The 17,683-nt window shown below is 36.3% G+C and overlaps 1 protein-coding gene across 3 annotated transcripts; it reads right to left on the bottom strand.

Moving 5' to 3' along the window:
- Positions 1 to 310: 310 nt before the first annotated feature.
- Positions 311 to 15,996, bottom strand: LOC120861264 (twinfilin-1). 3 transcript variants are annotated; one of them, XM_040236885.1, is made up of 10 exons: positions 15,881 to 15,996; positions 14,030 to 14,107; positions 11,657 to 11,835; positions 10,073 to 10,168; positions 8,850 to 8,954; positions 7,081 to 7,206; positions 6,713 to 6,863; positions 6,420 to 6,541; positions 1,171 to 1,274; positions 311 to 699 (listed from the first exon to the last, which is right to left on the bottom strand). In XM_040236885.1, exons 1-9 carry the CDS (start codon positions 15,903 to 15,905, stop codon positions 1,200 to 1,202), a joined length of 957 nt encoding a protein of 318 aa, XP_040092819.1. In that variant the 5' UTR covers positions 15,906 to 15,996; the 3' UTR covers positions 311 to 699; positions 1,171 to 1,199. The 3 variants fall into 3 exon arrangements, with proteins under 3 accessions (XP_040092819.1, XP_040092818.1, XP_040092817.1); XM_040236884.1 differs by having other exon boundaries at positions 1,189 to 1,274; XM_040236883.1 differs by lacking the exons at positions 311 to 699; positions 1,171 to 1,274 and adding an exon at positions 3,018 to 5,124.
- Between the last annotated feature and the right edge of the window lie 1,687 nt (positions 15,997 to 17,683).

Here is a 17,683-nt window from a genome sequence, read left to right as displayed (position 1 = left end):
ACTCCAACATTCTGGCCACCTGATGTGAAGAACTGATTCATTGGAAAAGACCCTGATGCTGGGAAAGATTGAGGGCAGGAGGAGAAGAGGATGACAGAAGATGAGATCGTTGGATGGCATCACCGACTCAATGGACATGAGTTTGAGTAACCTCCAGGAGTTGGTGATGGACAGGGAGGCCTGGCATGCTGCAGTCTATGGGGTTGCAAAGAGTTGGATACGACTGAGTGACTAAACTGAACTGAACTGTTATGCCAAGCGTTAAGTCTACAGCAGGATCACATTTAATAGCTCTGTAGTGTAGGTCCTATTTTTTTTTTCTTATTGAGAAAATTGATGCCCCCAAGTTTAAGTAATTTCTCACTCATTTTCATTGTGTTAGACAGCAATTCTCCACTGTTCCCTAGACCCACGCCCTTTGCAATATACTTCTGTAATTCTTCCCATCAAGAGGTAAATTTCACGTTTCTGGTCCTCGGATTCAGAATGGTCTTGTAACTTACTGTGGCCAATAGACTGTAGAAAAAGTGATCTATCAGTTCCAATCCTGGGTCTCCAGAGCCCCTGTGCACTACTTTTCTCTGTTCTGTCTCTTGAATCATTGTCCACTGCCATGAGAACAAGCCAGGGCTAACAGGCTGCTGCTGAGACCGTACTGAGCAAAGACATCTCAGATGACATCATTCTAGACCAGCCAACCTGCCAGCAGACCACAGATGTGAGAGCGGTCAGCCAACCAGGAGACTCGTGGAAAATAATTGCTATTTTAAACCACTACATCTAGAGGTAGTTGTAGCTACCATTAGTATGGTAGCAATATATAACTAATGCAGTCATGGAGCCAGGATGTGACAGCATCTCTCACACAAATACACACACACAAAGACATGACCTGTGGGCTCTGATCCATGCCGCTTGATAACAGGAGACCAAGAAATTGATTTAACCCCACCTCCATTCATGAAGCCATGAATGTGGAGCGGGCACAGGACACCCCCTGCCCTAGCACTAGCATTGGTTGAGTAGGAGGGAAGAGGAGGGGAGTGGCCTCTGAGAACTTTCCAGCCTCTTCAAACTAAGAGACATCTCTGTTGCCCCATCTCTGTTCCTTTCTTAAGAGACCCACCCCTCAGCCTGTCCCTCCTTCCTTCCCCTCTCCCTCACCCAGACCTGGTGGATCCTTCAGACCTTTTCCTCTTTCACTCCCTTTGCTGGTGCTGTTTGTATGTGGAGAGTAGATCTTTGAAGTTCCTGTTCTTTTCTGGCCCAAGTCTCTAGAAGTGGAAAGGTGGAAGTGAACATATTTTTAAAATATAAATAAAAGGTTTATAAGACACTACAGTCTAACTGAATTCTAGCAAATGCAGATATAATGGATCAGCACTAGCTGTTGAGTGCAAATTTGTCTTTGGTCTTCGCAGAACAGTCCACTTGGGAATGGGTCAATCCTGGAGTTTCCTGGGGTAGAAACTATGGTCTTCTGAAGGCAAGAGGCTGGGCAAGTGCTAGTGACATTTGCCCTGCCCAGAAATACAGCAATGGAGGCCGGTGCCACTGTGCCAAACCTATCACTGCTTCAACGTGCTCCTTTCCCCACTGTCCAAGGAAAGGCAAAATCTCATTTTATTTATTCAACAAATGAAGTATCCACTATGTCCTGGACACTGTTCCAGGTGCTGAGGATGTATCAGTGTAAAAGCCACCAAACTTGTATGGAGACAAGCAACACAGATACATATTTCTTAAGTGCTTTGAGGAAAAATAAAGCAGGATTAAGGTGTGAGGACAGGAAGTACAATCAGACTTGGGAGGTCAGGGAAGACCTTTCTAGGCAGGTGACACTTGAGCAGAGGCTGCATTAAATGAGGACGTAAGGCACGTAGATACTGGGAGAGAGGGTGAGGAACAGCAGTTTTCCTGAGGCAGCAGCCACATGCTCGATCCTTCAGCAGTCCTGCCAGCAGCTGAGCCAATTGGACTGATCAAGGGGTGTGGAGAGAGCCATGGGCCAATTATCACCATTAATCATAACCCTTATAAACCAATAGGTAGGAATAGTTTGTGGACTGAATGGAGGGAAACATTCAATTTATATCATTTAAGGTAAACTGTATCCCGGTCATGGCTACCCATGAATCATTTGTGGAACTGTGATTCCTGGGCCCACCTACTCTTTATCAAAATCTCTGGAGATGAAGCCCTAGAATCAAGGATTTTTAAAAACAGAAACAAAAACCTCTCCAATGTTTCTAACGTATGATCATATATGCAAAGAGAACACATGAAGAATGTATATACCAAACTCCAGTATAGAAACCTCAGGCAGAAATGAGCAGAAATGCCTTAAAGAATTTAACTTTTAAAAATAGTTCTCAAAATTAGCCCTTTTAATGAAATTCTGTCTTGGTAAAACTGCTACCAAAGACATCCAGTTTGTAATATAGCCCTAATAAAAAGGATCAATGTGATCCTTTATTGCAAACCAGAATGCACTATTTGTTGGATGAATGTCTCTTAACAGCTTACTGTCAAGTCTGTTGGTCACCCTACTCTTCTGGGTTGCTGCTATCACAGTAGAAACCAATAATGCCATTTCCATTATTGCTGCAGTAGTGGGAAAGTTCTCATCTATTAAGCACTCTATTGATACAACCTGCTTAGGTTTCAAACTAGTTAAAATCCTTTTTGATGTAGATAGGTTAATTAACAAACAGATGAATGGATTTCTAACCCATCAACAGGTATCGCATTACTTGAGTGAAAGTTGCTCAGTCATGTCCAACTCTTTGCAACTCCGTGGACTGTACAGTCCATGGAATTCTCCAGGCCAGAATACTGGAGTGGGTAGCCATTCCCTTCTCCAGGGGCTCTTCCCAACCCAGGGATTGAACTCAGGTCTCCCGCATCGCAGGTGTTTTCTTTACCACCTGAGCTACCAGGAAAGCCAATTGCATTATGTAGACTTATCCAAACATTAAAAAAGAAAGGTTACACTAGAAAACCAACTTAGGACGCAATTTAAAGAGAAAAATTTTATTGCAATATAAAACGCACTTATAAAATATCCACAGAAGGCATGTAATTCTTTACTGCCATATAAATTTACTGGGAATACTTTATTCACTTTCTATTGTTATGACATCACCTAAAACATAAACGATGAGTTATACTCTATAACAAATGCATCATTGATTTTCAACAATCATTGGTTTAATAATTAAAGATTATATAATCACATCTATATTCTGGAATGTTCACTTTCATGTAGTGTAATAGAGTTTAAGAGTATAATTGCACATGGATGGTATAGAAAAACATTCACTACTAAATTATTTTATACCATTATGACAGGTTAACATTCTTCCCGACTGAAAATAAGAGCTTCAGCAGCTTGGTCTATAGTCAACACAGTTCCAGGATTCTCAATGCAGTAGTGTGTATGTGTTTGTGTGTGTGTACCCACCGAAAAACGTTAACTCTTTTGAAAAAAAGTGCAACATTACCATAATTATTTTTGCATGTTTAAATATGCAAATGATTATTTGTAAACAAACAAAACCCCACACAAATACTACTTCTAGAAAAAAAAAAATCTGTCAACTCATAATTATTCTAACATGCTTTAGTTGAACACACATTGGATTTCTGAAAGGTGCATATATTACCTTAGATAATAAAGTGTAAAAATGACTTTCTTATTTCATACTATGAAATGTGCATGTCTGGTATTTGCTTTATGCATCATAAAGTTTAGATCAAGAAATTCTAAATCCTGGATCCCCACAATTCACTTAGAAAAATCCTCAAAATTATGGCTCTTGCAGCAGGTTTATCAGATTACACACGATGAAATGTTCTAGCTCCCTCTATTTCAAGTATTGAAGAAAATGAGGCTCAAAATCTCTGGAGGTTGTTAACTAAAAATGTAAAGCTTTAGAAAACAGTTAAATGTGTTTTGAAATATGATATAAACTGAAACATATTCTTAATCTGTATTAGGCTGATGAGTACCAGGACTTTAAAATAATTTTATTAAATCTGAACATTCATTCAAAAGTGATAAAGAACAACTTGCCTATTAGTGTACGGTTTTAGACAAATCAATTGTGATGTTTAAAATGTTTTCAATATTGTTGACATCAATTTTGTTTTCTTTTGAATATTAATTTGATGTTCAATTAAACATAAGTATTTTGCCTCATACTACATATAATAAAATGACTTGTTTTTGAAATGGAAAAAATTTTATAGCACTAGAATGAGAATTTACTAAAGTTGTTTAAACATGTCTTTCAACATCAGAAGTCCTATAGTATAGAAAATATCTAGTACCTTTAAGGTTTCAGAGTGAGCTGATCTTCTGCAATTTTAAAGCCATTTAAAAAACCAGAAAGTCAAATAGAAAAGACTGCTGCAATAAAGCACTGTGTCTAAACGTTGCAGATATGATCCCACCGTCTGAGTGAGCATTACTCTTCAGAGCAAGCAACTTTCCACTTTTTCCTAGGCACATGAAGTTTTCAGCTTAGAAAATAACCTAACTTGGTCCTTAACATATTCATTAAGTGGAATGAATATTTTAAGGTCTTTCTCCCTTAAAAAAAAAAAAAAGATGTATCACCAAACAGTAATAAGACTTGTATCTTACTTTTAGACATTAGCCTTTTCTGGAATTGGCCCAACTGTATAAAATTTTAAGAATTATATGAAAAGTGTGGAATAATCACTCTATGAAAACTGTGATGAAATTAAACATCATTATATTGAACTCTTTTCTAGATTTAACTCAGAAATCATAAGTCTTCTTTAACATTAATTTTATAAACATACAGAAGTGAAAAGTGCTAATTTTCAAAAAGTACAATTTTTCCCTCTACTATATATTAACATGGAATGATTTCAGTTCTCCTGTACTAGAAGCTGGACTTTTAAAAAACTAGTATTATAATACTTTTATTCAGTAGTAGCTTCAGTTTCAGCTGGACCCCTAATTATTCTTCGAATTCCTCTTTTTCCTGAAGGGCCTTTTGGTTTTGCAAAACTTTGTTTATGTGCATGCTGCTTGGGATGTACTTCTTCATAAAGGAAGTCTGCAGTCAACTCATCCCCATTGTCTATCTCGATCTGTAAGAGGTGAAATTAGCAAAGTGTAATGCAGTATGAAAAAACACAACATTCAAAACCTAATACAAACAACGTTGCAGGTGTGAATGCTCACAGATAAATACATAATACCCATTCCAGCAAGAAAGAACCCAAGACCATATGAAAATAGTTCACTTATATCTTTTTTGGGAGGAGGAGGTGGGAGCTAAATGGAGTTGCTTTAATATATAATCCACTATATTTATTTTCTGTTTCGTTTTTTCTTCTCCAGTTTAACTAATGTTTAAAAGTAGTATAGTAGGAATCATCACTATATTCTTAAGTTGTTCTGCTTTAGTACACTATATTTTCCAGAAACATTACTAACTGAGCCTTCATCACTTGGGTCACTTGAAATCACTCTGTTACACAGGCTGGCAAACTGTGGCCTGCAGGACAAATCTTGTTCAAGTTAAGAGTGTATTCTACATTTCTAAAGGGTTGTAAAAAACAAAATAATAAAACAAGAATATGTGAAAAAGACCATATGTGGTCTGGCAAAGCCTAAAATACTATCTGGTCTTCTGGTAGAAAAAGTGAGCCTGCTATAGGTGATTCTTAAGAACTTTAAAAGCTCTTAAAATGCTCAGTACCTAAAACACTGGTAATTTGTAAGGACCTGTGTTTTAGGAGTTGAAGAGGTAAAGAATAAACCATATGTTTCCCCATGACTCATCTGCATTTAAGAAAACTTGTAACTTAGTTCCCCAAATTTATGTTATGCTCATACTCTTCTTTCCCAACAACTGGAAAGATTCTCAACACCCCATGACTCAGTTATAAATGAAGACTGTGGTTTCTTATTAATAAAGTCTTGAGAAAATAAGAAATAAGCAGTTTTAGTAGCACTGTCCAATAGAACTTTCTGCAATGTGGACTTACCCTTGAAATTCTGCACCAAATACAGTGCCATTGGCCACATGTAGCTAAAATGAGCACCTGAAATGTGGCTAGTGCTTTTAAGGAACTGAAATTTAAATTTCATTTAATTTTTATTTATATTTAAATAGCCACATGTACCTTGTGGCTAAACATTAGATCTACAGGGAGGCTGGGATCATAATAGATCATCCCCAAGCACTTAAGAGAATTTCCTAAGGATTCATGATGAGAACAAGGGAAAAAAAACCTTTTCATTTACAAATTACAGTACATCATGAATTACATGAAAAACAATAAAAATGTAATAAAAATTGAAGAATTTTAAATAGGTATTAAATATATTAATAAGACAAATTAGGTAAAATAAATTAGATAAATAATTAGGTAATTACCTTTCTAATAACATCCATTTGTAGTTGTCTTTCTACAATCTCTAGCAGAGGGCTCTTGCAGCTAGAATACAGCATTCGTTCTCTTATACTGCATGTGTATCCAGGCATTGAATAAATAAAAACTGTAAATTAAAATAATAATAAATCCAATTAGCCGCATATCAATTAAAGCAAATACTAAATCTTGTAAAACTACAATTAAGCCCTCTGGTCAAGAAATAAGCAAGAATATAGTGATGAAATGCCAATCAGCAAACAAAAAGCAACATGTTAAAAAAAAAAGTACCATATACCTATAGACTCCAAATAGTCTCCTTCATGAGAATGTTTATACAGAAAGAAATGATAACGTGCTGCATCTTTGGGAATCCTCTTTGGCAAATCTTTTAGTTCTGTATTTATTGTGTTGGCCAAAATTATAATTTCATTTTTTATATCTATTTCCTGTCAATAGAAACAAAAGTTATTAAAATAGATACACAGAAATTTAAAATTTATAATTAAAAAAACAAAGACATAAGGAGAAAGTTACATAATTTCACTTTTTCCAGTGAATATATTTGCTTTTGTAAGTTTAAAAATGATGAATAAAATATTATATTAATATAAGCCAAAGGTCCCAAAGAGAGAAGCCACTTCATAATAATCATATGTCTCTTACCAACTGCACATAGTTCAGCTGTCTGTTATTCAATTTTTCCAAAGCTTGAAAAGCTTCTTGAGAAATAGGAAATGCTACTCCTTGTAGTGTTTGATGCTTAGCGTCCACACTCACGTCAGTTTGTACCTAGTATGACAGATTCAATTTACTGATGAATTTTAGCATTAAGCAGTGTCAGATGGCAAAGAAAACCTAAACTCTACAGAGTGCCATTCCACCCTTTTAATATAATTAATTCTGCCCACTCAAATATAATTAAAAGTAACACTTAAAACACTATGAACTTAAAAGGCAAATTGTTCACATTTGTTTCAGGTTCTGCTAACACTTTGTCAACATGCAGAGTGTATGCCACATTTTGATGAAAATGCCAAAAGTGAACATCTGAGTGAGTGTGCAATGTTAGCGGAACTCTGTTTATATGTTTGGTTTGGCACAATTGCCATGAGCTATACACAAGCTCTTTGAAGTATCTTCAGATTATACTTTTAATTATGACATTTTACTTGATAAAACTTATGAACACTGTGATATAAATACAATATGTATAGAACTTTGTTCCTCTAGACATAAAGTGCAACACAAACACCATGCAGATTTGAAAGGAGTACAAACAATATACAAAGACAACATAGCTCAACAAATTATACTACTGCAGAAGTTCCAGACTTAAGAGCTTTCATTCCTAAGAACGTGGGTGTGCACGTATTGAAAGAAGAGTACTTCAAGAAAGCTTTCAATGCACATATTTAAGACTTTCATACTCAGTAAATGATATTTTAGTATAGGGTCTCATTTGCAGTACTGCAACAAAGTCAAAATTGAAAGTTTACTTAAAAAAAAATGAATGGAGATTCTACAGCATAAATGGCATTGGATAATGAAAACATTATAGAACATATGCAAATGCATACCCCAATAAGATCCTCTGGGTTCTGATTGCAAGGAATAAAACAAACTATCAAACTTGTTAAAAAAAAATCACGTAAAAATCCATACTCCGATAACTTGAGTTAAAATAATAATGATAGATCCTTGCTATCAGGTCAATATAAATAATATTCATTTTCCAGACTGATTCTTATTAGTCCATTACTCAGAGAAGTGAACAGTAGTTTCTGCTACTTGTTCTTTTCTGTAAAATTCCAGTAGAAATACAGTAGCTACTGCTGCAGTAAATACATTAGAAATGATAAACTATAATATGGATGAAATTTATTGACTCATATGCTAAACAAGTACTCATATAACCATCTCCTATATATATATATATATATGTACGTGCGCACACCCATCCAGGCAGTGCCCACAGACAACTTACAGAGCTTCTAGAAATCCTAAACACATTATAGCATATATGTTTTACTCTCTTTAGTCATTAGTATTCTCTGAAATAACAAAACAAACCTTCCTCAGGCAACCTTATTAGATACCATATCCCTCACACTATATAAGTAACATATACTTTTCCCATTTATTTGGAATTCAAAGTATAAAATTAAGAACAGCTATACTTCTAACAGGAGGATTACTAATCTAACCCATATATTATAAAGACAGGATAAAGCTATTTATGAAATTGACATGAAGTTTAATATTTACTTCCAACTTTTTCCTAAAAACACATTGAACACAGTCTTGTCTCTAAATGGAACAGAATGTTAGCTACTCAACTTATTTATTCTCCAGTTACCTCTTCATCTATTAATTAAAAATTATAATACTTTTAAGCACTTAAAATCTTGCAAGATTTCAAAATGGTAACATACCTCATTAATTTTAATTTGTCGTAATTCTTCTTCAGCTGCAGTCAGTGGGGCAGGAGAAGACTGTGACAGCAAATATTTTTTATACCCATGTAATGATACATCTTCCTGTAAGCACAGATATTGACTATTACTAGTTGTCAGGCTACTTTAGGAAAAACAAAATTATTTAACAAAAAAAATTTTAATTGAAAATAAATGGTAACAAGAATCTTACTACTTCTCTATTTTTAAAAATCTATTCTACAGTTTTCAAAAAGTTTTAAGGGGAGTAGCTATGCTTCATTTCCTAAAGCTTTATAATTACTACTCTTTTGTATGAGTGTGGTGGTGGTAATGCCAGACACATGATGAACCTGATCATGCTTCAAGTCTACAGGACAGTTACTACTAACCTTTTGGGGAAGCCTTCCCCATAATTATTTAATAATCAGCATCCTCAGATTATGAATTCTGTACTATAATTATGTATAGAAAATAATTATAGTTCTTATTTAAAAGAAAAATTACTTCAAATAAATTTACTTCTCATCAACATTTTGTGGTTTGGAAGACTGAAACTAGAATTGAGAAACCAGACCACTTCACAACTAATGTGAATAAGCAAAGCATTCCCATTCTTGTGCTCTACCCATCAGAATGTAATAGTCACTGAATCACAATAAAAGCTCTGAATACAAAACAAAAAATTTCTTCAAAAAATACACTGTAATTTTCTGAATGTGGGGGTATATGTACAAATACATGTATTTACCATACAAATTTTATCATGAAGTAAATTCTTAATCTTAACATACATATTAATCAACAATTACCCCAGTCATCAATTTACCTTTCAATATTCTAGTTTAAATAAAATAGTTATTGCTTCCATATTGTGAATATTAATGTCCAAAATACCTAAAAACTACTGTTTCTTTTAAGTAGTCTCTCATTTTCTGAGCCTATTAACTCATCCTTAAAATGAAAAGGTTGAACTAAATGAGGGGTTGAACTAAATTATCTCTAAGAGAGATTCTAGCATTTGAAGACTGAGATGTCAACATATTTTAAAAGGGTGAGTATTGCATGTTTCAGTTAATGTGCATATCATATGAAACAACGTTTCCTCTTATTCTTATGTTTACAGATTTACCAATCAGAATTCAAATTACCCCATTACCTAGAAGTTCTTTAAGTGTTTTAACTGCAACACACAGACTCCATACATAATATAAGTTTTGTACCTTTACTGTTCCAAATACTTCATCTTTAATGTGGCCACCTCCAAACTCCTTTTTCAGAGTTGCTCTTGTTGCTGCATACAACATTTTTTGACGAACCTAGTAATTGTGAAAGTTTACTTGTAAGTTTACAGGTGAAGGCTATCATTACAAAAATAGCATTTAATGAATGTTTTAAAACCGTCAAGCACATTAAAAATAAACTGTGACAAAGTCCATCAAGTGTAACATGCTAAAATGTGCGTATACAGATAGGCATCATAACATTGGCACCTAAAACATCAATAGCTACTAAGGTAGATCTCAACTTATAAGTCATTTTTCAAAAAGTAGAAAAAGCTAAATTTTAAAAAATCTTCATTTTTTCAAAGTATAAAATGAGTTCAAGAATTAAAAGAAGCTACTTTAAACACTACTTTAAAGTCATTGAAATAAAGTAATCTTGATAGTGATATTCTACTCAAAGCAACTCTAGGTGAGATATTACTAATTAAAAATCAAATATTCATGGCATAACTATGGCATAAAACATTCTATGAGGGACAAAGATGAAAAGAATTATAAAATATACTATTATTAAGGAGTCTGATATTTATAGCCTCTATGGGAAACTACTAAAGATAACTGCCAACCAGTAGAAGTCATTTCATAATTTTGCACTGTCAAATCCAATATTTCTTTCAGACAAGATATATAGAGTTAAATAGGAGGGGATGACTTTTGAGAATGATATCTACAAAACTTTAAAAATTATTATTTTTCTATAAGAAGAAAGAATTAAGTCTTTAAAATATTGGACTGTATCCATATATTAATTTTTTTTGTTCTATCACTTAAGGGCTTCCCTCATAGCTCAGTTGGTAAAGAATTTGCCTGCAATGCAGGAGACCCCGGAAGATCCCCTGGAGAAGGAAATGGCAAACCACTCCAGTAGTCTTACCTAGAGAATCCCATAGACAGAAGAGCCTGGCTGGCTACAGTCAATGGGTCGCAAGAGTCCAAGAGTCGGACGTGGCTTAGTGACTAAACCACAATCACTCAACTTTCCTAAAAGAAATACTTATCTGTATGTATGCTCATCACCTGAATGGTAGCTATTAAGAATATTTCATATAATGCTCAGTTAGTTCTGTAAAAATTATTTGTTATTATGACCAGAGCAAAATAGTAACCTTTATTCTTCAGAGGTCCAGAAAGTCATTTATAATGGCCACAAATTTTTAAATTTAAAATCAATAATAATTCTTCTGATTTCAATCAAGGTCAAGATTTCTGAATCTCGGTAAATTATCCTTGGTTCTACATTACCAATCCAAGGATTTTTTTCCATTGTCAGTCCCTTCTATGAGAAAGACTATTGCTTCCTAACTTTTTCTTGGCCTAGGAATATTTCAGAAAAAAATTTTTTAGCTTTTAATGTTAAAGTGAAAGTGGAAGTGAAGTCAGTCGTCTCCGACTCTTTGAGACCCCAAGGACTATAGCCGACCAGGCTTCTCAGTCCATGGGATTTTCCAGACAAGAATACTGGAGTGGGTTGCCATTTCCTTCTCCATTTAATGTTAAACAAGTTACCAAAAAATTACTTACATGAGAATGATCAGGAGACCACGCAATGAATATCCATTCATATCCCTGGGCATTCTGAGAATCTAACCTGAATAATACATAGCACGGTTGTTTGTCCTCCAACAGGGGTAAAACAAAGGAATCATAATCCTGATCCCAGGAATCCGAAGGCTTCCTGCATGACCCAATCACAAGTTTCTCTGTGAAGAACAATTTTTAAGACACATAAATGGTTTGAAATACCAAATGGTGGAATAATGAGAAGAATAAATTAATATGTAATTATTAATTGCTCTATTCAATATATGAAAAGGACCTTGGCTGTAACAATACAATATATAAGAGTATATAATAAAATATTAGTATATACAAAAATATAATATAAAGTAGTATTAAAAAGTAAAAATTATGACCAGGACAGGTAAAATAATGTTATGAAAAACACAAGAAAGGAACATACAAAAATGATTATAAATAGCTGAGTTAGATGGTTGAAGAAAGGGTAGTTATAGTCTATTTTCCAAATGTTTGTTATAAAGTATCAACAAAATGTATTTAAGCGTCCAACCACTCAAAGGTGTAATTTCTGAAATTAACATTGAATTGCACAGTTAAGCAATACTAAATAAAAACAGGTTTAGCTCCTACTTGGCCATAGTATTACAAATTTATAAATCTGTCCACAAGCATAAATTGGTACAGTCACCTTGAGACATTATTGGGAGAATCAAGACTGTATTCTGCCTAGAGAAACTCTTGCACATATATACAAAGGTATTCACTGCAGCACCATAAAATAACAGGAAACTGAAAATAGCCCACATGTTCATCAATAAGAGAAGGGACATAAAATATGTGGCAGTCATTATGATAAAATTCTATTCATATTTGAAAATAATTAATGAGCCTCTATCAAAGGGGCTTTCCTGGTGGCTCAGAGGTTAAAGCGTCTGCCTGCAATGCGGGAGACTCCGGTTCGATCCCTGGGTCGGGAAGATCCCTGGAGAAGGAAATGGCAATCCACTCCAATATTCTTGCCTGGAGAATCCCATGGACGGAGAAGCCTAGTAGGTTAGAGTCCACGGGATCACAAAGAGTCGGACACGACTGAGCGACTTCACCTCACCTCACCTCACCTCTATCAGAACTAATTATAAAAATATTTACAGAAAAAGGAATGATGCAGAAAAAGACATCAGTTCATATGAACTTAAAAACTCAAAAACAGCACTACATGTTATTTAGGGATTGCACATACAAAAAAGTTCCTAGTATAGTTTCCTCAGGAGATTGGAAAGTACAGTTGTTTAAACATCAAATTACAAAGGTTTGAAGCAAATTGAAAAAATGTTAGCAGTTATTACTTTAAGAAGGGATGGAAGTTATTTGTCATTTATTCTTCATAATTTCCTTATTTAAAATTTTTTCTCAAAACAAAAAACCAGATAAGTGACGGACAAAATAGTCATTTTTCTGTTGTAGAGATGTGAGTTATATCAACTTTTCCATTTTACTTACTTAACTAAGTCAATTAGAAAGTGATAACACTTAAAATTTTAGTTCAATAGTTCTAAAACAGGCTACTTTACAGTATATGTTTATTCTCATTGAGGGTGTTAACATATACAGAACTGCATATTTTTCAAACTATTTTAGTATTTTTAACATATAAGAGAAACTGGAAACCAAATTAGATTTACTTCCAGTTTATGAAAGAACAAGGTATTTTTCCAAAGCAAAATATTTCAAGGTAATTAAGAAATTAGGCCAATGGGATGTTTTAACATATTCATTTGAGATTAAGTAATTATAATTTAATTATTCACACTCAAACCAGCCAAATTAAAAGACTCTCCCCTCCAATTAATTTCCCTGCTTTCAGCTTTATTTTGAAAGGCTCAATTTACAGTTTGTTATATTCTCAGAACTGTTTCCCATAACAAGAAAAGGGAATCATTTCTCAGCAAACATTACAATCAAGTTGAGAAAACAGGCAGTTTAAAACCCTTTCTTTCTACTTCAAACTAACTTTATTGAAAAATAATTCACAAATAACTGTTTATTTTTCAGATAATCGCCTGTTACTGATTTTCATTCCAGAGATGCAAGCACTGACATTAGATACAGATTGCATTACAGAAATTGAGACTCAAAAAAGTGAAAGAGAAAGATGTCACACCAAAGCCAACATCTTTTTGTTTCCCTGATAGTCAACTACAGAATTCAGAAGGTAAGCAGGGGCCTTTAGGAAATGCCCAAAATATAGAGGATACAGGTTAACTAAAGGCAAGCTTTCAACCCGCTTCACATTTATTAATAGTCCAAATCACTGACAATGACTTAACTTTACGACATAACACCCAATAATTCAAGAACAAAAAATGTTTAACTAACCATTTTCAATAGATATCTTCAGAAGTCTGTATTTTCCATTTCTTGCTCTGGCAAAGATATCTTTAACATCTTCACTTGCTGTGAAAAAAGATACAGAAAAGTAATATTTATGCATTAATACTTTCTAATGCTACAATAATAATGCTAATTGAATAAGGAAAACATGAAATATAATACAAAGAAAAAATCTTGAGTATGCAATATTTTCTTATTAACAGTCATTTAAATTATAAAACTTAAAAGGTATACCAGACACTGAACACGGCTTTTGTTGTTGTTGTTCAGTTGCTAAGTCATGCATGTCCAACTCTTCTGCGATCCCCTGTACCGTAGCCCGCCAGGCACAATACCAGAGTGGGTTGCCATTCCCTTCTCCAGGGAATCTTCCCCAACCAGGGATCAAACCTGCATCTCCTGCACTGGCAGGTCGGTTCTTTACCACTGAGCCACCAGGGAAGCCCCATATACAGCTAAGAGACATAAGTATGTTTTAAAAGTATATTAAGTCTAACCTGTCCTAGCTATGTTAGAATTGGGAATGAATATATTAAAGTTTCTCAAACCCAATAATGAACAAATTACAAATCTGAGAAATACCTTTACTGATTGTTTGACAATGCTGAAAATCTGCTTTCATTCTCTTCTGGTCCAATTTCAAGTTTACGATAAATAAAAACACTCTCTTCATCAATTCATTTTCTACATTTTCATGTTTAAAGACGACAATAAACGTCAAATGCCCTATCCCAATAAAATTCCTTCAAGTTTATACTTCTGGTCACACTTTTCTGACTAGTATTTCTCAAAAAGCTGGAGTAATCTCACTGAGCAAATGTATACTTAATAACCTATCCCTTGTGCTATTAAAACTTCAATTTCGTTCTGATTTTGTTCTTGGGGTGTATATTGACAGCAAGAATCACTTTTAATAGTGCTTGTTATTAGACTCAAGCATCAAAGTCAATAATTAGATATCCATGCATCAAAACTAACGCAAACAAAAGAGTGCTTTTAGATTCGAGGAGGAGGTATGGAGTGACTTAAGAACAAAACACAATTAGATGTTCATCTGGGGAAAAGATTCGTTGTCTATTAACAGGAAGATCTTGTGTTTATACCAGAACTCGTTAAGTGATCCCAAGTAACCCCGGGACATATTATTTGATTCTGATGAGGTGAGAGCTTTCAGACTGCCCATTCGCAAACCAGGAAATAACACAGGTCAATTAAAATTGCACATTCAACTGCCTGAATGGGATAATTATACGATGCCACACAGATCAGACTTTTCAGTTCCCCGAGGAGTACCTAACAGCGACCAAGACGCCTCCTACTTAGGATACATACAACGGTGCTGATGTTCCCATTTTGGAAGAAAGCGCGGAAGAGTTTGGGAAGCATTCTTAGTAGAAATGAAAAAGATTCCGCATCTTTCTTTTTATAATTCAAATAATGTAACAACTCTTCTGGACCGTGAAAAAGAAAATTCGCCTGTCTCTTGACAATAAAAGGACCCCGATCGCCTTCACGGCTCCAGGTCTTCCCAACCCGTTAAAGTTGGGTTAAGGTCGGCTGCGGCTGCAGGCACGCCCCCTTCACCCCGGCCGCCGCCGGACCCACTTCCTTCGCTCCGGCGAATTTCGGGTCCGTCCGCAACGTGGCGGCGGCCGGGCCCGGGCAGGGAGGGAGGCCAGGCCAAGAGCGCCCGGGACACGGGAGCGCAGAGAGACTCAGAGGCCCGGCTCGCCCCCGACACACATTCCCAGTGCTTCGGGCCCGACTCCGGTCCCGCCCGGCCTGCCCGAGGCCTCCGGGGAGCCCCTTCCCCAAGGGCAGCGCCGGCGCCGTTACCTTGGATGCCGGTCTGGTGGGACATGGCGGCGGCCGCGAGCTCCCGGCTCCAGCGCTGAGTGCAGCGAGCGGCCCCGGCCGGCGGCTCCAGGAAGTGGCCGCTCCTCCGCCGGCCCCGGCGCGTCATCGGCCTGCGACCCACCGCCGCCCCGCCCCGCTAGGCCCCCGGCGTCCTCGCACGCCCCCGGCGCTCCCGCCGCCTCCGGTCACTCGGACCGTCTCCCAGCTGCGGGACTGCAGGTCCACACCTTAGGCCCTCAACTGCAGCTACTCCAGCTTTCTGCCGAGCGTCACTGTCCCCGGTGTTTGCCGTCGCTTCTCCGGCTCCACCACGGTGAAGCACCACAGGGCTGGCAAGATAGCTTTCCCTTCTGGGGTCTGCCCTGCCAACGCCTTTCACTGGTTCAGCAAAAGGATGCTCAAAAACGGAAACGAACATTTTACTGAACACAAGTTTTCAGCTTTAAAAAGATGTGCAAGATATCCTTCTTGGTTTACGCTTCTGCTGTGTGTACAATTTAATGTAAAGGGTCCTGCTCCTCCCTATTTTTTAAAAAGAATAGATAGGCAGTTTCCCATCAAAATTTGAAAGGCTTTTAAATTAATTTCAGACTTAAACCTTTTCTTTCTTTAGTTGGGCCCATTTAGAGACAAGGTTTTCCTTTCTCTTCATTCCAAAAAGAAACAGCCACTGAAAGTAAAAAGATTAGCTGACTTGAGTACTCCTCTGTGGTCAGTTCCATCATTTCAAACTAACACTGCTCTGCTTTCTATTGGTCCTTTATTCTTCAATCAGGTAATTATTCAAGATTCATTTGTGAGGATAAAGTTGTAGCATATTATTAAAAACTATTTTCCATTCTGTGCTTTTATGAGCATGTGTTTCCATTTCTAAGGATAATTTATTTATTGTCTAAATTTCTGGCTGCACTGGGTCTTTGTTGCTGCCCATGGGCTTTCTCTAGCTGTGTGTGTGTGTGGGGGGGAGGCCACGCGTAGCTTAGTTGGGGTGCACAGCCTTCTCATTGTGGTGGCTTCTCTTGCTGCGAAGCACAGGCTTTAAGGCGCATGAGCTTCAGTAGTTGCAGCATGCACGCTCTAGGGTGCTCAGGCTCCGGTAGTTGTGGGCTCTAGAGTGTGAGCTCAGCAGCTGTGCTGTGCAGGTATAGTTGCCCACAGCATGCGGAACCTTCTTGGACAGGGATCGAACCCCTTTCACCAGCATTGGCAGGCAGATTCTTCTCCATTGAACCACCAGGGAAATCCCTCTAAGGATAATCTTGGTAGTTATTTTTGTACTACTTTTCTAGGACTCCTGGATTATAATTTTCTAGGTAGAAAGCTTGGTGTTTTGTTTTTAGGGCCTTGAACTGACAAGTATAAAAATGTACAATCTGATTATCAACAAATACTTTGTACAGACCAATAATATAAGGACAACAAAATCACTTTTGAAATGTGACATATTTTTAATTAGCAGGTAGGTAATTGCTTTTCTTAATGGGGTTCACAGCAAAAAAAAAAAAAAAAGATTGCTGTGTTCTGTCTTGTTTTTTAGGCTCTATTTCTCAAACACATCTTCATATTTTGGAATAACCAAAATTTAATCTGAGCTTTATAACTTGTTTGGATTTAAGAAACGTAAGGAGGAGTTCCATTCTAACCAAATTCTTCCTGACACGACAGTTCACCCTGATTTACCAGTTTTCACAGCATTGTTGAGTATAGAGAGTGCCTCTGCAATTTGTTGACTGACTCATGTTCTGGTGAGTAGGGAAAATTGCTTAAGGAGGTTGACATTAC

Source organism: Oryx dammah, unplaced genomic scaffold, assembly GCF_014754425.2.
Source record: "Oryx dammah isolate SB20612 unplaced genomic scaffold, SCBI_Odam_1.1 HiC_scaffold_11232, whole genome shotgun sequence".
NCBI lineage: Eukaryota > Metazoa > Chordata > Mammalia > Artiodactyla > Bovidae > Oryx > Oryx dammah.
Note: the sequence above shows the minus strand (reverse complement) of the source record. Positions and strands in the feature narration are given on the sequence as shown.